The sequence below is a fragment of the Myotis daubentonii genome, chromosome 3 (assembly GCF_963259705.1).
Source record: "Myotis daubentonii chromosome 3, mMyoDau2.1, whole genome shotgun sequence".
NCBI lineage: Eukaryota > Metazoa > Chordata > Mammalia > Chiroptera > Vespertilionidae > Myotis > Myotis daubentonii.
In genome coordinates this window covers 60,156,582-60,179,847 of record NC_081842.1, presented here as the reverse complement: position 1 = coordinate 60,179,847, position 23,266 = coordinate 60,156,582, and the positions used below count along the sequence as shown (strand labels likewise).

The window sequence follows — 23,266 nt, the reverse complement described above, 5'->3', positions numbered from 1 at the left end:
GATGGCGAACCTTTTGAGCTTGGCTAGCCAGCATTTTGAAAAACCCTAATTTAACTCTGGTGCCATGTCACATACAGAAATTTTTTGATATTTGCAATCATAGTAAAACAAAGATTTATATTTTTGATATTTATTTTATATATTTAAATGTCATTTAACAAAGAAAAATCAACCAAAAAAATGAGTTCGCGTGTCGTAGGTTCACCATCACTGGTCAAAGCCATTAGTCAGACATCCTTAGCACTGCCGCGGAGGTGGGAGAGGCCCCCACCACTGCTGCTGCTCTTGCCAGCCATGAGCTGCTCCCCCTGTGGGAGCACACTGACCACCAGGGGGCAGCTCCTGCATTGAGCATCTGCCCCCTGGTGGTCAGTGCACATCATAGCAACTGGTCATTCTGCCGTTCAGTCAATTTGCATATTAGCCTTTTATTTTCTATAGATGAGCAAAACAGTACCCATACATTTAGTGTATATTTAATGTAAGAAGCAACAAACACAGATTTATAATTGTTCAGCTAGAAAGCATGTTGTAAATTGAGAAAAAAGAAAAGTTATTGTATGCTAATGATTGAAGTGATCAAAATGACGGCTTAGGACTGTGGTCAGCAAACTGCGGCTCGTGAGCTACATGCGGCTCTTTGGCCCCTTGAGTGTGGCTCTTCCTGAGCCTTAGGAGTACCCTAATTAAATTAATAACAGTGTACCTACCTATATAGTTTAAGTTTAAAAAATTTGGCTCTCAAAAGAAATTTCAATCGTTGTACTGTTGATATTTGGCTCTGCTGACTAATGAGTTTGCCGACCACTGGCTTAGGAGAACAGTTTTAATTTCACAGGAAATTTATCAAATGGTCTTTGTCTATTAATAAGCGGGGAGAAATGAGGAGCAAAAGAAATGAGAAAATTTTAATTTTTGTAAATGAAAGTTATATCTACAAAGTGTGAAAACTTTAGAGATATGAATTTTATGTAATATTTTGTGTTAAAATACCATGTTTTTAAGAGATCAACCAGTGAGCTTATTTGCATAACCCAGTGGTCGGCAAACTGCGGCCCCTTGAGTGTGGCTCTTCCACAAAATACCACGTGCGGGAGCGCACGTACAGTGCAATTGAAACTTCGTGGCCACACTCAAGGGGCCAAAGAGCTGCATGTAGCTCGCGAGCCGCAGTTTGCCGACCACTGGCATAACCCATGGACATAGGGCCTGGGGGGAGGGCTGAAAGAGGTTAATGGGGGAAAACAGAGGACCTATGTAATAACTTTCAACAATAAAGATTGTATAGATATAGACAATGGTTTAAAAAGAGAACTAATATTTTATTTCAAAAAGGCACCTAATTACATGCCTAAGCTATTGTAGCTTTTAAAAGTGTGACACTTCTTGACCTATTTCCCCATTGTGTACCAAAAAGATGTCACATCATTCTTCTGTAAAAATACACGACAAAGTAGTTAAAGAGCTGATTGGGTAATCACTACTTACATGACAAAATGTGGGTACAGCTCATTCCTATGTTTTGTCGTGGTCACTTATAAATTTACTTATAATAATATTGATCAATTCTATTTTCTTGTGGAAAATTATACAAGGTCAACCCATTCTTTGTCAAGGTATAATATCCTTCTGGACTGCTCCAGTCACTGCCCAACATCTCCAACACAACAGCTTTACTTTCCAGTAATCTTATTTTTAATTCAAATGTAAAAATAATAATACTTGGTGTGATACATTCTAGTTGCATTTTTCTTTTTCTCTCAGAGTTGCATTTGGGAACTGCAATGGGTTGGCTGTGGTGGATTTTATACAGAAGACAGTACTGTTAAGCATGGGGACCATTGACCTATATAGATCAAGTGACTTATACCAACGACAACCACGGTCTCCTCGAAAAAACAAGCAGTTCATTGCAGGTAGGAGATAGAAAACAAGATGTTTACGAACTTGATTAAGTTCATCTGTTTTTCTTGCCTTTCGATTTTTTATCTTTCTTCTGTGATGCTGTTAAAATGCATGACAACATAAAGTAAACATAATTTACGATACCATGTAAGTAAAATTAGACAGAAACATAGAATCTTTGAAAGGGTAAATGAGATATTTAAAGTTAGGAAGCATCTCAAGTTTCTTAGGTTTAAGTCCTAGAAAATATGCTGTTAAATATGAAAATGATATGAAAATCAGGCTCTCTAATTGAAAAAACTGGTTTCAATTGTTGTGTTAAAGAGGATAATTTTCTCCTAGAATATCTGGCCCCTTTAAAAATATAATTGTTAGTTAAAAGTAGTTATTTACTTCTTTTTAAAAATTAACTCCATATTTTAGCCGTTATTTTTCTTATTGGGTGATGACTTTCTAGGAGGTATTATAACAAATGAAATGAACATTATTAATTAACATTTAAAATTCTACAAAAGATGACAGTTTTTTAACAGGATCAAAAGTATAAAAGAAAAATGCACATGGTTAATTAGGATTTAAGCAAAATACTTTCTATATAATGCCAGATCATCCAAAGTTTTACTGAAATTTCAGTATATGTCCAAATAGTTGGCTTTGTAAACATTGTCAAACTTTTGTATATTTTCTGTCCACTGACATCATTCAGTTAAAAAATTAATTGGGCTAAAAGGAACACAGATGGAAATGTTTATCCTATATAATAATAGAGGGATATGCTAATTAGCCTGGACACCTTAGCAGTCATGACCAGTCAGGCGCTGCACTGCCCGGGAGCGGCCGGTGGAAGTGGCCACTGGCGGGGGCGCTGCCCAGCCCTGAGGCCACCGGGCCAGGGTTGTGAACAGGCAAGCCACTCCGCCTGGCCTGGGAGCGGCCCCCTGGCAGCAGTGGCCACCTGTGGAGGTGTGAGCAGGCAGGCTGCACCCGGCCGGAGGCCACCTGGCTGAAAGAGTCACTGGAGATTTTGGTTAAATTCAATAGTTAAAATCACTATGCTCTGTGAGAGCTGACATCCTCAAACACTCAGGACCCTCAATCACACAAATTAATAGGAAACAATTGCATAATGCTTTGACCTAATTGTACACACTTTAGTATCGTTTACAAATTAGTCTACATCCTTCAAGTAAATTCAGCAGCTGACTAAGGAGAGCCTGCGCTGATGAGGCCCTGCTATCTTGAGTTTGTGGTTTCCAAGGAAACAGCCAGAAGGGATGATAAACCCTCAGCCCGCGCCTATCTAAGCAGCTGCAAGCGGAGGCTTGATTTAAATTGAGCCTTTCCAGCAGTGCCTGACCCCAACCATCCCTGGATCAGGCAGGTTCCTGTGGAGTGCAATCTCCACGCAATACAAGCAATAGAAGGGGGGCCCCAGTTTCGTCCCTGGTGATCTCATGCGCGCATTTAGCTCGGGGCAGCCAGGAAGGAAGGGAAAAGGCACCACACGGGGCAGGTCTGGTGAGCAAGCAGAAGGAAATCATGTCTGGCGGACACTCCCCTGCCACCCCTTCAACTTGTAAGAAGAATCAAATAAACCAATACAAACAACCCCCCGCCCCCACACCCGCCTCGGAGAGATCCAGGACTGAGGGGCATCCAGCCCAGGCATTGAGTACCTGCTTCTCACCCACTTTATCCAAATGGACAGGTTACGGGGTTAAGGGGAGGAGGATGAGCCTCCCAGGAAGGGGATTCCCTGGAACCACACCCCTGCCCTCCCTCTGGACCTGACCTCTGGGAGCCCAGAGCCTGACCCCGCCCCCAGCAGATTTGCATATCCCAGACCCTCTGATACTTCCAGGCACTGGGCATTCCCACATCTTCCATGCCTCCCAGCCACTGACCCTCACTGTCTCCTACCCCAGGAACACTCTGTTCTCCCCAACTTTTGGTCTTTATAGCCTAAATGCAAGGTGGGTTTAGTTGCTTCTCCATGGATTTTATTTGATAGGAACCCAGCAAAGTCGCTTAGCAACTGAGCTGCTCTGACTTCATTAGGGACAACAAATGACACACCTTACTTGGCTTTGATAGCAAAGCAATTTTATTCTTTTATTTTTTTTAAATAGATTTTTATTGATTTCAGAGAGGAAGGGAGAGGGAAAGAGATAGAAACATCAGTGATGAGAGGGAATCATTGGTCAGCTGCCTCCTGCACACGCCCTACTGGGGATCGAGCCCGCAACCCAGGCATGTGCCCTCGACCAGAATCGAACCTGGGACCCTCCAATCCACAGGTTGAAGCTCTAGCCACTGAGCAAAACCAGCTAGGACAAGAAATCCTATTCTTAAAGACTTGATTTTTGTCATAAACAAGTGGATTTGAATCATATTAAACCAATATACATTTTTTAATGAAATGTGTCTTCATTTCTACTAATGCTATTCTAGCTTAAAACTTATGTTGTATAATCCTATCTAATAAAAGAGAAACATGGTAATTGGCGTACGACCGCTACCCTTCCCATTGGCTAATCAGCGAGATATGCAAATTAACTGCCAGCCAAGATGGCGGCTGGCAGCTAGGCAGCTTGAAACTAACATGAGGCTTGCTTGCTTCAGTGACAGAGGAAACCAACGTTCCCCGCCTGCCGCTGCAGGCCTCTGAGCTGCAACTCTAAGCAACTATGTAACAAATATAGAAGCTAAACAAAACCCCAGAAACCTGCTTTAGTCCGCCAGGCTTCAGCCAGCAGGATCTCAACATTGTAAGCAAAGGCCAGAAACCTACTTTCAGCAGGGGAGGCCTAAGAGCTGGAGCCAAGCCTCAAAGCTAAAGCTGGCCCAGAATTAAAAAAAGAAAAAAGAAAAAAAGGAGCGGTTGGGAGCTTCAGTCACCCCCAGCCTGAAAACAGCCTCAGCCCCTCACCCAGGCTGGCCAGGCACCCCAGTGGGGACCCCCACCCTGATCAGGGCAAACCAGCTGGCACCCACCCGTGCACCAGGCCTCTACCCTATATAGTAAAAGGGTAATATGCCTCCCAGCACCGGGATCAGCGGAGCCGCGAGGCCTCCCGGCACCGGGATCAGCGTGACAGGGGGCAGCGCCCAAACCCCCTGATTGCCCTGCAGCTCTGTGTATGACAGGGGGCGAGGCCAAAACCTCCCTATCCACCCTGCTCTGTTCGTGACAGGGTAAGGCGCCCCAACCTCCTGATCAGCCCTGCTCTGTGCCTGAGAGGGGGGAGCTCCCCAACCCCCTGATCACCCTGCGGCTCAGTGTGTGACAGGCTGCGGCGCCCCAACCCAACCCCCTCCCCCACGGACCCTGCTCTGTGTGTGACGGGGTAGAGCCATAACCTCCCCATCGACCCTTCCCTGAGTGTGAGAGTGGCGGCGCCCCAAACCCCTGATCGGCCCTGCTCTGTGGGTGATAGAGGGCGGCGCCCCAACCCCCTGATGGGCCCTGCTCTGTGCGTGACAGTGTACAGAGCCCCAACCCCCCTGATGGTCCCTGCTCTGTGCGTGACAGGGGGCAGCGCCCCAACCCCCTGATTGGCCCTGCTCTGTGCATGACGGGGTGGTGCCACAACCTCCCCATCGACCCTGCCAGGGGACGGTGGGACGGTGTGACAGGGGATGGTGCCCCACCCCCCAATCAGCCCTACCCTGAGCGTGACTGAGGGTGGCATCACAACCACCCGATCGCCCTGCTCTGTGCATGACAGGGGGCGGCGCCCCAACTCCCCAATCGGCCCTGCTCTGAGCCCGACCAGGGGCTGCACCTAGGGATTGGGCCTGCCCTCTGCCACCCAGGAGCAGGCCTAAGCCAGCAATTCGTTATCTCCCGAGGGGTCCCAGACTGCGAGACGGCACAGGCCGGGCTGAGGGACCCCCTCCCCCCCCCGAGTGCACAAATTTTTGTGCACCGGGCCTCTAGTCTATACTAATAAAAGGGAATATGGTAATTAGACCAGACATCTTCCAGACATCCATCCAGATGTCCTTCCGCACAAAGCCACAGTGGTGGGGGCCGAGGCAGCAGCCGTTAGGGGCGACCAGGCCAGCAGGCAGGTGAGCAGTTACGAGTCAGCAGTCCCAGATTGCAAAAGTGATGTCCAACTGCCCACAATCAAACATCCCCTGAGGGGTCTTGGATTGGAGAGGGTGCAGCCGGGCTGAGGGACACCCGCCCCCCCGCACCATGCATGAATTTTGTGCATCGGGCCTCTAACAGTATTATATCAGTAGACAGAAAATATACAGTTTCTTTACATTTTAGATCTTTTAAAAATGTTTTAATCATGCCAAAACTGGTTTGGCTCAGTGGATAGAGCGTCGGCCTGTGGACTGAGAGGTCCCAGGTTCGATTCCGGTCAAGGGCATGTACCAGGGTTGCGGGCACATCCCCAGTAGGAGATGTGCAGGAGGCAGCTGACTGATGTTTCTCTCTCATCGATGTTTCTAACTCTCTATCTCTCTCCCTTCCTCTCTGTAAAATATCAATAAAATGTATTTTTTAAAAAATGTTTTAATCAATTGAAGACTATGGAAGGCTTTAATAAATATATTCATACAAGAATATTTTAAAATAAAAACAGTGCATGATGGTAGTTATGTTCTAAATTTAACATCTGAATGTGATACTGAAGACTGAAGTTTCCTTTTAGACTAATAAAAAAAGTACTTGATATACTGAATCTCTTTTTATTGTAAACCTCAATCCTCTTCAAAATGCAAGTTTGACCCTTTTCAGGAACACAGAAATTCTCTTTTAGAACCTGGTTTTTGTTAAAAATCTCAACTTTTAACAATATTTTAGGAATGCTAGAAATTTCAATTTAATAGGTTCTGTCTCAACCACTACTTGATTTTGAAAATAAGACAGAATAAGAGAAATTGTGTGTGCATGTATCATAAAATTCCCTCATGATTGGGAAAAAGGGGGTTGACTTTTGAAAGTTTATGAACTTAAGGGCAAAAAGAAGTTAGAAGATAGTAGGCACTGTTTACATACTGAAAGCACCAATTCAATCAGAAAAGCTTTGGATTCTCTGGTTGTATCTAAGTTATTGCTGGATATACACAGTGGGATAACAAATAATACAATTGTTGCTTAATTTAATCTTGTTGAGCATTAACATTTATGATTAGATCTTACAATTTTGATGACTTTAAAATTAGGAAAAACTGTAATGAAGTCATAAATTTCATATTTAGTGTATAAAATGAGTACTCACTTTGTTATATAAATAAAATATTAAAGACTAAAGTACCTAAGCTTTATTTTTAATGCAGAAAATTAAAGATAACCATTGTGATATTTATGAGGTAACATATTATTTGCAAACCAAATAAGTTTACTACATAAAGAACATAAGATAAACATCATAAAAACAGATGGCATATTTAATTAAATAAAATTGCTACAGCATTCTCATCATTCATCTATCACATTTTACTTTCTAATTGACTTATTTTTTTAATATCTTCTTTCTAATTTGATTACCTAAACTTGCTGCAATTTCTTCATCTTGGCTGTTCTAGATTCTGGTATGATATCACTTCCTTTCACTTTAGACTATTTCTCTCTCTTTCCCCTGCCTGCTGCTGATGCTGGTGTTCTGGCATGTTCCAAAGACAACTTTTGCATGCGTGGCCTGTCTAACTTTTATCCTGATTTAACGAAACGGATCCGTACTTCCTATCGGAGTAAGTTCTATTACAGTTAGGCAAATAGCATTTTAAGTCATAATGCTTGCATTAAATCCGTACATATGTGCTCAGTAATGTGTTTTTTAAAACACATTCACCATGCATGCAAATTTTTGTTTTGTTATGGAAGTGCAGCCTGATTATTTTAATAAAAATTATTTAAAAATTTCAAATAATTATTGTCATGACCCAGTTACTCATATCCATTGTTTTAGTGTTTATTTCAAACCATGCAGACCACATCCTATTTGTCCAAGAGTCACTTGTCTTTTGTTTTGAGCCATGGTGTTTTTATCAATAAAAAACCTGATATACCAGTATCAATAATAATTGAATACTGTCTTGTTTTAGAAACCTTGTGCCTTTGACCATTTTATAAAATTATTCTAACCAAGGCCACAGTATTTCCTTTTTGTGAGTAATTAGATTTCTTAGAGATAGCTATGTATTCCTAATTTCTGACGGTTTAAAATAGAATACACAAACATTTCTATAGTGATTCATGTACCAAACACTGTGAAGTTGGTGAGTTAAGGTCACAAGTAAAAGAGTCAGTACTATTATTTACCATGGTAACAAATGCAAATCTGAAGATGGTAGAGTGAGCAATTCTAAAAATTGATACAGAAAAAGAGGGGAGTGAGGGTATGCTTAGAGGTGCAAATGATACTAGTTATGTTATAGATGAATATTTATTGACATAAGATGTTTATGATAGTAAATCAATGTTATGTTTAAAAGCCTGTTCCTTAACAATATATAAAAGATGGCTTCATTTGTATAAAATGTACAGACACATGTATGTTGTTTGTATTTTTAATTTCTTCAGACCTCACCAGCTTGTAGATACTAATGAAATCACATCACTTATAAAAACTAAACCTTTATTGTTTCTCTAGCTAAAGGAAGTCTGTATCTGTGAAGTCCTTGAAATTTTTCTGGAAGCAAGAAATTATTTTTGCTAATAATTATTTTCTAGTTTTCTTCTCTAGCAGAGCACCCCCTTTTGGGGTGCTTCTCACTGCCTCTGCTCCTGGTGTCTTGTGACTAGAATACTGATATCTATGTTGGCTTCTGCTGCTTTCTGTTATACCAATTCCTTTATTTAAATGCCCCCAGTATACAGGCTTGTATACAGTAGTATCTGAACCATTTAGTTGTATTTTTACTTACTTTATATCCTCTACACCCAGCACAAGTATGAGCTCAGTAAGTAAATGCTGAAAGTAGCAAGATGGAGAATGACAACAGGCTCTTTCTGCTCACCTGAAGAAGGGTCAGGGGATTTTTCAAATTTGACAAATGAGAGCAGAAATAGCTTCTGTAGTACTGGGTTCACTGGAATTTTGCAAAAGAAATCAGAGTTTTTTTAAAACAAATTTTAAAGTGTCAAGACAGAAAAATCAAGTTCTTACAAGGCCCTAAAGAGATCCTTCAAGTCTCCTGCAGTAGGCTTCATAGGGACTGAGACAAGCCCTGAGATTTAAAAGCATTTCATTACTTTTAAAAATAAATTTTAAATTTAACTATTAGACCTGGTTACATTTCTACAGTTTTATTTTATTATAATAGAGAGAGTGTACAGTCTTTCATGAATTGTTTCCTAGCTTTCAGAAAAGCATATCTTGATTACTTTCCCCTATTTGGGGAAACTTAACTCAGTTCTATTGAGTGTCTTTTATGTTCTGGGATTGTGCTTGGCAATTTGGGTGTTATATTATTTAGTGGTCATTATAACCCTTTCAGGAAGATAGATATTTATTAGTAGGTTCCTTTATAGATAAGAAAATTTAAGTTAAAAGAGATTAAATTAATTACTCATAGTTACACAGAACAAGTGAGAACAAACTAAGACCTGTCTAATGCAAAAGTGACTTTATATCCTGTGTCTCTTCAAGTTTCAAAGACAATGTAAACAAATTTCATTATTCTATAATCAGAAACTACTTTTTTTTAAATTTTCACCCACAATTGATGAAGTCACATATAAAATATGAAACAATTTAAAATTATTTTTTCACAAAGAGAATGGACAAGATGTTATCAGAAATCCATTTTTACATTTTATTATGTCAATTTTGTTCTCAAAGTGATACCATATTCTATTTTGAACCTTATATTTTTCATTTTGAGAAACATCTCAATTGCAATCTTTTCCTGGATTCTTTCACTGGTCACCTTGTAACATAGGTTAGGCTCCAAGGAGCCGACTTCCCTAAATCTTTATAATGGAAACCTGTACTTTACAGATTATGATTTGTAGAAGCAATGAAATGCTTTAGAAAGAACAACAGATACAGGATCAAAATGTTTATATCCATTTCTGCCTTTTCTACTATTATCTGCTCATTACATTTTTTTAAGCAAGGCATTTAATGGCTTTGAGATTTTTTAAAATTATAAAGTAAAAAGAATAATGCCTAACCCCTTAGAGACGTTTAGAACTTTTTTTGGTTGATGTTTGTAAAAGGACTTCTATAAATATTAGACGTTGTTACTATAATAGAAAATGAACCAAGCCACAAAGAAGTTAAATATATGAAGATTTTGAAAAGTCTCAGGCCTGTATATATTTTCCTTCTTTCACTGAATGGTTTTTTTCAGTGTGTGGGGAATGATAAAAGAAATAATAATAAAAAAGAAGGAATACCTCAAGGAAGAACCAATAAAAATGGTAACTTAAAAATTTTATTCATTCTGTAGATACACTGTAATAATTGAAAAAAAAAAAAAGGAAGCAGTTCTATGAAAGAGGAAAATGAGTGTCAGGGAAGGAAGGCCTATCCGAGGGTGAAATATCTAAGTCAGTGATGGCGAACCTATGATACGCGTGTCAGAGGTGACACGTGAACTCATTTTTTTGGTTGATTTTTTTTGTTGTTGTTAAATGGCATTTAAATATATAAAATAAATATCAAAAATATAAGTCTTTGTTTTACTATGGTTGCAAATATCAAAAAATTTCTGTATGTGACACGGCACCAGAGTTAAGTTAGGGTTTTTCAAAATGCTGACATGCTGAGCTCAAAAGGTTCTCCATCACTGATCTGATACTCTAAGAAATAAGAAGGTTTGGTTTTCCACTTCAGACCAAGATAGAATACCAGGGACCAGATTTAATCTGGTGCCTGAAACAAACAAACAAACCAGACCTAACAAAACTTTTTTGTTGATGTTTTTAAGACATAGGACAGCTTGCAATGAAAAACAGTAATCTCTAACAGATTAAACAAATGAAGCCTGCAACCACACCTGATTACTGCCCTATGAGAGTTTCTAGATTATAGCAGAAGGAGGAGATCCAGGATAAAAGCAGTGAACTCCCTGAATTGAAGAGATGGGGATGAAAAAAACAGGAAAACCAAAGCAGCTACAGTTCACAAGGAGGGAATTTCAGAGATCTATAGTTTCCTCCTCAAACAAAATGTAGATTAACAGGTATATATGATGAAACTAACCAGGGACAGGTAAAGACCTGTGTCAACAAATATGAGGAAATAGTGTTCAACACTGAAACAAAGGCAATAGTGCATATTCCTACCAGCCAGACTAGAAAAAATTATAATTCACATCCACTTCTAGTTAACATTATACTGGAGATTCTAGCCAATGTAGTCAGGCATGAAAATATATGAGTTATCTTAATAAATAAAAGATTGGAAAAGAAGTTAAAGTCTTTTTTCATAGACAACATCATCTATGAAGAAAATGTAATGAAGGATACAAAAAAAGCTATTAGGACTAATAAGTGAGTTTAAGCAAATCATTTAATGAGCAGATAAGTGAGTTTATAACAAAATGTATGAATTTAAGGTCAGTAAATGAAAATCAATTTTATTTCATTCTACCCACAACAAAAGTCTGATATTTAAAATTTAAAATACCATTTATAATGGCATCAAAATAGAAAACACTTTGTCATAAATTAGACAACAGATGTGAAAGACCCATCCATACATTGAAAACCAGAAAGCATTGCTGAGAAATGTTTAAAAAGACCTAAAAAAATGAAGAATGCCATGTTTACGGTTCAAAGACTTAATAGTACTAAGATGTCAATTCTCTCCTAATTGATCTGTATGTCAATACAATCCCAATAAAAAAGGTTCAGACTTTTAATAGAAATTGAAAAACTGATTCTAAAGTCCATACAGAAATGTGAGGGATTCAGAATAGCTAAAACCGCTTTTAAAAAAGAACAGTGTTGAGACATGGGGCCAAGATGGTGGTGAAGGAGGACCTGGGCTCACCCCCTGCTAAGAACCATTGGATATTTGGAGCAATTTCTCCTGAGAGTAAACTGAGGGCCAATTGAACAGCTACTATACAACAAACAAGAGACCACATAAAAAAGGCTGGGAAACCATGAATGGTCTCTGGGAGCTGAGGGAACTCTCCAAGACCATAGGAACCAAGAAGCACCATTATTTACATTTTCTCTGCATGTGGACATCGGGCAGGAGCTCCATCCAGATCCCGGGCTGATTTGCAGGGCTGCTGTAGTGCATCTCCAGCAATCCCTCCTGGACTATCTCCAGCAGGAAAAGGAGGGTATTATAGTGCACACACATGGAGCCCTCCACTCTGAGATTGACCTAGCAGGTGTGGCAGGGGGCTGCTTTGTGCATCCACTGGGATGTGCACCCAAGATTCTTTCACCCAGAGACAGTGTGAAACTAGCAAAGTGCTCTAGTGCCCCCATGCATGTAGGCTTGCCCCAAGAGAAGATGCAGAACTAGTAAAGTGCTATGGTGCATACACACAGGGCTGCCAATCAATAGTAAATATGGAACTAGAGGAGTGCTTCTGTGAGTGATTGCAGGGCTGCCCCACCTGGAGATAATATGGAACTGGTGTAGCACTACTACACAAGCACATTGGACTGTCCTGCCTGGAGAAAGTGCAGAACCAGCGAAGTGCCATGGTACATGCAGACAGGGCTACCCCACCAGTCCAAACTTGGGTAACAGACAATTAAAACAATAGTGCATGCTGCACACACACCAGTCAATACAACCCAGATCAGAAGAGCAAGGAACCATGCACATGTCAGGCTGCCCTACCCAGAGTTCTTTCTGGCTATAGGCAGCCAGAACAATGAGGAGTTACTACACACATGTGTACACCAGACCGCTCCACAGGAAGCTACTCCTTCTGGCCAGGTGGCACACCAGTCACCACACACACTGCCTTGATGACTAAAATCATCCAGTGCACAGTCTATACAGAGGCCACATTTTCAACATTGGTAGAGATAGCTATTTCATCCAAATCAAAGGAACAAACAGAAAGTAAAAAAAAAATGGGAAGACTGAAGAATATGACACAAATGAAGGAATAAGAAAAAATCCTGGAGAAAAACCCTAATGAAACAGAGATAAATGATTTGCCTGATAAAGAATTCAAAGAACTCCCCATAAGGAATGCTCAACAAAATTGAAAATAGAAGGACTCAGGACTTCAAAAAAGAGAAAAATATAATAATCAGAGTGGAATAATACAATAGCTGAAATGAAAACTACATTAGAAGGAATCAAAAGCCAAGTATCCTATATAATAAAAGCCTGATATGCAAATTGACCAAACAGTGGAACAACCAGTCACTATGATGTGCACTGACCACCAGGAGACAAATGCTAAATGCAGGAGTTGCCCCCAGCCTGCAGGCTCTGACCAGCGGTGGAGGCGGGGGGGGGGGGCAGGGATGGTGAGCGGGCAGCGTCAGGCCAGTCAAAGCAGGTGCTAGTGGGGGCCCCCAATTGTCCTGCTGGTTGCCCCACAGAGGGAGGCAACTGGCAGCGACGATGGGGGAAAGGGCCGGCAAGCGGGCAGCACCAGGCCAGCCAAAGCGGGTGCCAGTGGGGCCCACCGATCACCCTGCAGAGGGAGGCAACTGGCAGCAGTGGCGAGGGGGCAGGGCTGGAAAGCAGGCAGTGCTAGGCCAACCAATGCAGGTGCTAGCAGGGGCCCCCCAATCACCCTGCTGGTCGCCCCACAGAGGGAGGCAGGGCTGGCAAGGGGGCAACACCAGAAGAAACTTACCTCAAAAATGATAAAGGCTGGAGATACAAGATGGCAGCAGAGTAGGTGGTAGTTATACTTGCCTCCTCCCAGGTCCAAACTGGAATTACAACTAAATTATAGAACCATCAATCTGAATAACCAACTGGAAACTAGCTGAAGAGAAGTCTTATAACCAAGAATTTCAGAAGCTTATCAAAACTGAAATTATGAAAATTGCCACCTCCAAATGATAAAGGCTCACAGCTAACCTCATACTCAATGATGAAAACCTGAAAGCTTTTCCTCTAAGATCAGAAACAAGACAGAGATGCTCACTCACCACTATTATTCAATATAATATTGAAAGTAGTAACTACAGCAATCAGACAAGAAAACAAAATAAAAGGTATTCAAATTGGAAAGAAGTAAAATGTCACTATTTGCAGATGATATGATACTACCCTATATAATAAAAGCCTAAAATGCAAATTGACGGAACAGTGGAATGATCGGTGGAACAACTGGTTGCTATGATGCACAGTGACCACCAGGGGGCAGACGCTCAATGCAGGCCCTAGGCCAGCCAACGTGGGAGCCAGCGGAGGCACCCTGATTGCCCTGCTGGTCACCCCGCAGAATGAGGTGACTGAAGGCAATGGTGGGGCAGTCGGGGTGGTGCCGAGGGAGGTGACCAGCAGTGGTGGCGGGTGGCCAGGCTGGTGAGTGGGTGGCACCAGGCTAACCAAGGTGGGTGCCAGTGGGGGCCCCCAATCGCCCCACCAGGCACCCCACAGATCATCCCTGATCGCCGTCCAGGCCAAGGGACCGGACCCATGCATGAATTTTGTGCACCAGGCATCTAGTATTTATAGAAAACCCTAAAGAACCCACCAAAAATCAAATACAATGAAGGAAATTCACTCAAGTAGGAGGATACAAAATTAATATTCATAAATCCATTGCATTTTTATACACTAATGTATAATCAAAAGAAAATTAAGAATATCTCTTTTATAATTGCACCAAAAAGAATAAAATATCTAGGAATAAATTTATCAAAGGAGGTAAAAGACCTGTACTCAGAAAACTATAAGATACTGAAAAAAGAAATTGAGAGTCTTGAGCTCTAGCTGGTAGCAAAACATATGCACTCTGATTCTTCAGTACCAGCAGCCGACATCAACACCATTTGAGTCCTCTGGGTACATCTGTTCCACTCACCCGCCAAACACTCCACCATCATAAGCCACCATCATGATGAAGCTTGCAAAGGCTGGTAAAAATCAAGGTGACCCCAAGAATATGGCTTTTCCTCCAAAGGAGGTAGAAAAAGATAGTGAAGATAAAATGTCAGATGAAGAAGATGAAAGCAGTGGAGAAGAGGTTATCATCCTCAGGAAAAAAAAAAAAGGCAAGAAGGCTACCACGACTCCAGGAAAGAAGGTGATGGTTTCCCAAACAAAAAAGATTGCAGTTGCCACACCAGGCAAGAAAGTAGTTGTCACCCCTGGCAAAAAGGCAGTAGTTGCACCAGCCAAAGCATTAGCCACACCTGGTAAGAAGAGAGGCACACCAGGCAAAGTATTGGTAGCAACTCCTGGTAAGAAGGGAGCAGCCACCCCAGTCAAGGGAGCAAAGAATGACAAGAATGCCAAGAAGGAAGATAGTGATGAGGAAGATGATGACAACAGTGAAGAGGAGGAGGATGATGATGAATTTGAGCCAGCAGTGATGAAAACTGCTGCTGCTCCTGCCTCAGATGATGAAGGTGAGGATGAGGATGAGGATGATGAAGAAGATGACTCTGAAGAAGAACCTGTGGAGATTGCACCAGCCAAAGGCAAGAAAACTCCTGTAAAAGCTGTTCCTGTGAAGGCTAAGAGCACAGCTGAGGATGAAGATGAAGAGGATGATGATGAAGAGGAAGAGGAGGAGAATGAGGAGAAGAATGAAGAGGAGGAGGATGAGTCTGTCAAAGAAGCACCTGGAAAACGAAAGAAGAAAATGGTCAAACAGAAAGCTGCCCCCGAGGCCAAGAAACAGAAAGTGGAAGCCACAGAAGCAACTATGGCTTTCAATCTCTTTGTTGGAAACCTGAACTTCAGCAAGTCTGCTCTTGAATTAAAAATGGGTATCAGTGATGTTTTTGCTAAAAACGATCTTGCTGTTGTGAATGTCAGGATTGACGTGTTCAGGAAGTTTGGCTATGTGGATTTTGAATCTGCTGCGGACCTGAAAAAAGCCTTAGAACTCACTGGTTTAAAAGTCTTTGGCAATGAAATTAAACTAGAAAAACCAAGGGAAAAGACAGTAGAAAAGATCAAGATGCAAGAACACTTTTGGCAAAAAAATCTGCCTTATAAAGTTACTCAGGACGAATTAAAAGAAGTGTTTGAAGATGCTATGGAGATCAGATCAGTCAGCAAGGATGGAAAAAGTAAAGGGATTGTTTATATTGAATTTAAGACAGAAGCTGATGCAGAGAAAACCTTGGAAGAAAAGCAAGGAACAGAAATAGATGGGTGATTCATTTCTCTGTACTATACTGGAAAGGTCAAAATCAAGACCATAGAGGTGGAAAGAACAGCACTTGGAGTGGTGAATAAAAAAATCTGATTTTAAGTAACCTTTCCTACAGTGCAACAGACGAAACCCTTCAGGAAGTATTTGAGAAGGCAACTTTTATTAAAGTTCCCCAGAACCAAAATGGAAAATCTAAAGGGTATGCACGTATAGAATTTGCTTAATTTGAAGATGCTAAAGAAGCTTTAAATACCTGTAATAAAAGAGAAATCGAGGGCAGATTTCTGGAATTGCAAGGATTGAGAAGATCACCTAATGCAAGAAGCCAGCCATCCAAAACTCTGTCAAAGGTCTGTCTGAGAAGACTACAGAAGAGACATTGAAGGAGTCATTTGATGGCTCTGACCAGGCAAGGATAGTCACTGACCGGGATACGAGCTCTTCCAAAGGGTTTGGTTTTGTAGACTTCAATATTGGGAAGATGCCAAACCTGCCAAGGAGGCTATGGAAGATGGTGAAATTGATGGAAACAAAGTTACTTTGGATTGGGCCAAGCATAAGGGTGAAGGTGGCTTCGAGGGTAGTGGTGGAGGCAGAAGTGGCTTTGGAGGCAGAGGTGGTAGCAGAGGAGGCCGAGGTGGATTTGGTGGCAGAGGCCGGGGAGGTTTTGGAGGTTGAGCAGGCTTCTGAGGAGGTGGAGGAGGAGGAGACCATAAGCCATAAGGAAAGAAGACGAAGTTTAACAGGTTTCTTCTATCCCTGTCTTTCCCTCTTCCATTTGAAAAAGAAAGGACTCTGGTATTTTTACTGTTACCTGATCAATGACACCCTTCTAAGGACATTCCAAGACAGTATACAGTCCTGTGATCTACTTGGAAATCCATTTAGATAACATTTCAAAGGAGATACCCTATTGGTTTTGACTGGATATTCGTATAAACTTTTTAAAGAGATGAGTGATAGAGCTAACCCTTATCTGTATGTTTTGAATTTATATTGTTTCTTCCCGTGTACAAAACCATTTTTTTCTTACAAATAGTTGTGTGTGTGTGTGTTGGGATATAAAGGAAAGCAGAATGTTTTATCATAATTTTGCTTCAGCAGCTATGGGACAAATTCAAAGTTCTAAACTCTGGTGCCAAAAAAGAAAAAAAGAAAAGAAAGAAATTGAAAAGGACACAAATAAATGGAAGGATATACCTGGTTCCTGGATAGAAGGATTAATATTGTCAAAATGACCATAATACCGAAAGCAACCAACAGATTCAGTACAATCTCTATAAAAATTCCAGTGGCATTCTTCTCAGGACTAGAAGAAATAATCCTAAAATTTATATGGAATCACACACACAAACAAATAGCCAAAGCAATGTTCAGAAAGAATAACAGAGATGGAGATATCACACTTTGTGATTTCAGACTATACTACAAAGCTGTAATAATAAAAAAGTATGGTACTGGCATAAAAATAGACACACAAATCACTGGAACTGAATAGAGAGACCAAAAGAAAACCTCCACCTGTGGGGCCAGTGAACCTATCACAAAGGAGATAAGAATATACAGTGGAGAAATAGTGTCCTTAATAAGTGGTGCTGGGGAAAGTGGAAAGATACATCCAAAAAAAATGAAACTGGACCACTCTCTTACACCATATATAAAAATAAACTCAAAATAGATTAAAGACTTAAATGTAAGACTTGAAACCATAAAACTCCTAGAGGAAAACAGAGGTAGAAAACCACTTGACCTCAGTTTTACTAATATCTTTTTTAATATATCCTCCTGAGCAAGAGAAACAAAAGCAAAAACAAAATGAGACTTCATCAAAATAAAAAGCTTCAGCACAGGAAGGAACCATATATCCAATAAAGGGTGGATATCCAAAAAAATATAAGGAAATCATTCATATGGCTAACAAACAATAGCAACCACAAAACCAATCTGATCAAAAAATGGGCAGAGGACATGAAGAGACATTTTTTCAGAGAAGACCTACAGATGACTAAAGGACATGAAAAAAAATACTCAATATCATTAATCATCAAGTAAATGCAAATCAGAATCAGAATGAAAGATCACCTCAAACCTATTAGAATGGCTTTTAGAAAAAAAGTCAACAAATAACTATTGATGAAGGTGTGTGTGGGGGGGGGCGGGGGGGAAACCCTTGTACATGTTGGTGAAACTGCAAATGGATACAGCCACTATGTAAACATTATGAAGACTTCTCAAAATGTAAAAATAGATCCACTGTACAACCCAGCTATTCCACTCTGGGCATTTATCTGAAGGAAAAAAAAACAATACCTTTAAAAGATATATGTATTCCTGTGTTCATTGCAGCATACTTACAATCCTATATAAAAAAGCCTAGATCCAAGGAACAGCAGCCTCCTGATCACCACAACCTCTGTCTGAGGAACAGCAGCTGTGTGTGAAGCCTCCCCCCACCAGCCAGAGGAGCCACCACAACTGTGAACGGCACCCACCAGAGGAGCTGCTACTAACTGAGGAGTAGCTGCTACCACAACCGCCCGAGGCAACCACAGCCCGAGGAGCCACTGCCACCCAAGGAGCAGCCACTGAATGACTCAACATCTAGATATGGCAGTACGATCAAACATGGATAGACAAAGAAACCCCCAAAGGAAAGAAAAGGAGGACTCACCAGAAAAGCAGCTAAGTGATACAGAGGCATGCAATATGACAGAAAAAGAATTCAGATTAAGGATCCTAGAGTGCATAAACCAGATGGAGGAAAAAATCAGCAACTTATGCAAGAAGCAAGAAGAAACAGATGAAAAAAATCAATAAATTATGTAAGAACCAAGAAGAAATGAAGAGTGATATAGCGGCAATAAAAAACACCATTGAAAGTTTCAACAGTAGATTAGGAGAAGCGGAGGACCAAATTAGTGAATTAGAAAACAGGGAAACAAAACGCACACAAACTGAACAGCAATTGGAGAAAAAAATTAAAAGACAGGAGGAGAGCCTAAGGGAGCTATGGGACAACATGAAATGAAACAACATACGAATAATAGGGGTGCCAGAACAACAGAAAGAGGAACAAGGGTTAGAAAACCTATTTGAAGAAATAATATCAGAAAACTTCCCAGAGGTGGGGAAGAAAAAAATCACACAAGCACAGAGAGTCCCAAACAAGGTGAACCCGAAAAGACCCACACCAAGACACATCATAATTACCATGGCAAATGTTCAGGACAAAGGGAGAATCTTAAAGGCTGCAAGAGAGAGATGGAAAGTTACATTCAAGGGATCTCCCATTAGATTATCAAATGATTTCTCAACAGAAACACATCAGGCCAGAAAATAATGGACAGAAATTTACAAAGTGATGCAAAGCAAAGGACTGAATCCAAGAATACTCTATCCAGCAAGGCTGTCATTCAAAATTGAAGGGGAGATAAGAACCTTCACAGATTAAAAAAAAAACTAAGGGAGTCTATCACCACCAAGCCAGCAATGCAAGGAATGCTAAAGGGACTGGTGTAAAAAGAAGAAATAAAAATCTCAGAAAGAAAACAGCCACACAAAAAAAGAAATGGCTACAAACAAGTACCTTTCAATAATAACTTTAAACGTAAACGGACTAAATGCTCCAACCAAAAGACATCGAGTGGCTGAATAGATTGAATGGATGAAAAAAACATGGCCCATACATTTGCTGTCTACAAGAGACCCACCTCATTAGAAGGGACTCAAACAGACTGAAAGTAAAGGGATGGAAAAATATCTTTCAGGCAAATGGAAAGGCTGGGGTAGCAATACTTATATCGGACAAAATAGACCTCAAAGTGAAGGCCATAACAAGAGATAAGGAAGGCCACTTCATAATACTAAAGGGATCAATACAACAAGAAGATATAACCCTGATAAACATATACGCACCCAATGCAGGAGCACCCAAATACATAAACTCCTGGAAGATATCAAAGGAGAGATCGACAACAATATAATCATAGTAGGGGACTTTAATACACCACTGGCTTCACTGGATAAATCCTCTAGACAAACAATCAGCAAAGAAACAGCAATCCTAAATGACTCACTAGATCAGATGGACTTAATTGACATCTTTAGAACACTTCACCCCAAAGCCACGGAATATACATTCTACTCAAGTGCTCATGGGACAGATTCAAAAATAAACCACATATTGGGTCACAAACAAAGTCTCCCAAAATTCAAGAAGATTAAAATCATACCAAGCATCTTCTCAGACCACGATGGAATAATATTAGAAATAAACTACAATAAAAACAACCCAAAATACTCAAACACTTGGAAGCTGAATAGCATGTTATTAAATATTGATTGGGTTACCAATGAGATCGAAGAAGAAATTAAAAACATCCTGGAAACTAATGACTATGAAAATACAACAATCCAAAACCTATGGGACACAATGAAAGCAGTCCTGAGAGGGAAGTTTATAACTCTACAGGCCTATCTCAAAAAAACAAGAAAAAATTGTAGTAAATCATGTAACTCTACAACTCAAAGAAATTGAAAGAGAGCAACAAGAAAAGCCCAGAGTGAGCAGAAGGAAGGAGTTAATAAAGATTAGAGCAGAAATAAATGACATAGAGACCAAAAAAACAATACAGACAATCAATGAAACTAAGAGCTCGTTCTTTGAAAGGATAGACAAGATTGACAAACCTCTAGCCAGGCTCACCAAGAAGCAAAGAGAGAGGACCCAAATAAACAAAATCAGAAACGATAGAGGCGAAATAACAACAGACCACACAGAAATACAAATGATTGTTAAAAAATACTATGGACAACTCTACTCCAACAAATTAGACAACCTGGAGGAAATGGACATATTTCTAGAAAAATACAACATTCAAAAACTCAATAAGGAAGAATCTAAAAATCTCAACAGGCCAATAACTATGGAAGAAATTGAAGCAGTCATCAAAAAGCTTCCATCAAACAAAAGCCCAGGACCAGACGGCTTCACAGGGGAGTTTTACCAAACATTCAAGGAAGAACTAAAGCCTATCCTCCTCAGAATACTACAAAAAATCCAAGAGGAAGGAACACTTCCAAGCTCATTCTATGAAGCCAGCATCACCCTAATACCAAAACCAGGTAAAGACAACACAATGAAAGAGAATTACAGGCCAATACCCCTCATGAACATAGATGCCAAAATCCTGAACAAAATCTTAGCAAATCGGATCCAGCAGTACATCAGAAAGATCATACACCATGACCAAGTAGGATTTATCCCAGGGATGCAAGGATGGTACAATATCCGAAAATCAATAAACGTGATACATCACATAAACAAATTGAAAGAAAAAAACCACATAGTCGTATCAATTGATGCAGAAAAAGCATTTGACAAAATCCAACACCCATTTTTGATAAAAACTCTCAGCAAGGTGGGAATAGAAGGATCATACCTCAACATAATAAAAGCCATATATGACAAACCCACAGCCAACATCATACTCAGTGGATAAAAACTAACACCATTTCCCCTAAGAACAGGAACAAGACAGGGATGCCCACTCTCACCACTCCTGTTCAATATAGTACTGGAAGTATTAGCCATTGCAATTAGACAAGAAGAAGAAATAAAAGGCATCCAAATTGGAAAAGAAGAAGTAAAACTGTCCTTATTTGCAGATGACATGATATTATACATAAAAAACCCTAAAGATTCCATCAAAAAACTATTAGACTTAATAAATGAATTTGGCAATGTAACAGGATACAACATTAATGAAAAGAAATCTATGGCATTTCTATACACCAATAGTGAACTTACCGAAAGAGAGACTAAAAAAACAATCCCATTTACCATCACACCAAAAAAATCAAGCTACCTAGGAATAAACTTAACTAAGGAGGTAAAAGACCACTACTCAGAAAACTGAAAAAAGAGATAGAGGAAGACATAAACAGATGGAAGAACATACTATGTTCTTGGATTGGTAGAATCAACATCATTAAAATGTCCATACTACCCAAAGCAATCTATAAATTCAACGCACTTCCCATTAAATTACCAATGGCATATTTCACAGGCCTAGAACGAACTCTCCAAAAATTCACCTGGAATAAAAAAAGACCCCGAATAGCTGCAACGATCCTGAGAAAGAACAAAGTAGGTGGGATCTCAATACCAGATTTCAAGCTGTATTACAAAGCCACTGTTCTCAAAACTGCCTGGTATTGGCACAAGAACAGACATATAGATCAATGGAATAGAATAGAGAGCCCAGAAATCGGTCTGAAGCAATATGCTCAATTAATATTTGACAATGGAGGCAAGAACATACAATGGAGTCAACATAGTCTCTTCAATAAATGGTGTTGGGAAAATTGGACGGATACATGCAAGAAAATGAAACTAGACCACCAACTTACACCATACACAAAAATAACTCAATAAAGGACTTAAATGTACGATGGGAAACCATAAAAATACTAGAAGAATCCAAAGGCAACAAAATCTCAGATATATGCCGAAGCAATTTATTCACCAATACAGCTCCTAGGGCACTTGAAACTAAAGAGAAAATGAACAAATGGGACTACATCAAAATAAAAAGCTTCTGCACAGCAAAAGAAACCATCAACAAAACAACAAGAAAGCCCATTCCATGGGAAAACATATTTGCCAATGTTATTTCTGATAAGGGCCTAATCTCCAAAATTTATAGGGAACTCATACAACTTAACAAAAGGAAGATAAACAATCCAATCAAAAAACTGGGCAAAGGACCTAAATAGACACCTTTCAAAAGAGGACATTCAGAAAGCCAAGAGACATATGAAAACATGCTCAAAGTCACTAATCATCTGAGAGATGCAAATCAAAACAACAATGAGGTACCATCTCACACCTGTCAGACTGGCTATCATCAACAAATCCACAAACGACAAGTGCTGGAGAGGATGTGGAGAAAAGGGAACACTCGTGCACTGCTGGTGGGAATGCAGACTGGTGCAGCCCCTATGGAAGACAGTATGGAGTTTCCTCAAAAAACTAAAAATGGAACTCCCATTTGACCCTGTGATCTCACTTCTAGGAATATATCCCAAGAAACCAGAAACACCAATCAGAAAGGATATA

At 40.2% G+C, this 23,266-nt stretch overlaps 1 protein-coding gene and 1 pseudogene across 6 annotated transcripts in view; both read left to right on the top strand.

Annotated features, from left to right (window-relative positions):
* Positions 1–23,266, top strand: part of STXBP5L (syntaxin binding protein 5L) — a 232,336-nt gene that overhangs the window by 131,632 nt on the left and 77,438 nt on the right. For 4 of the 6 annotated variants that reach the window (XM_059687719.1, XM_059687718.1, XM_059687717.1 and 1 more), the window contains exon 18: positions 1,765–1,916. In XM_059687719.1, coding sequence (XP_059543702.1) covers positions 1,765–1,916 — 152 coding nt within the window. Of the gene's footprint in view, positions 1–1,764; positions 1,917–7,545; positions 7,618–23,266 lie in introns of all 6 variants that reach the window. The other 2 variants (XM_059687723.1, XM_059687722.1) reach the window with 1 other exon arrangement.
* On the top strand, positions 14,863–17,320 carry LOC132230366 (nucleolin-like; annotated as a pseudogene).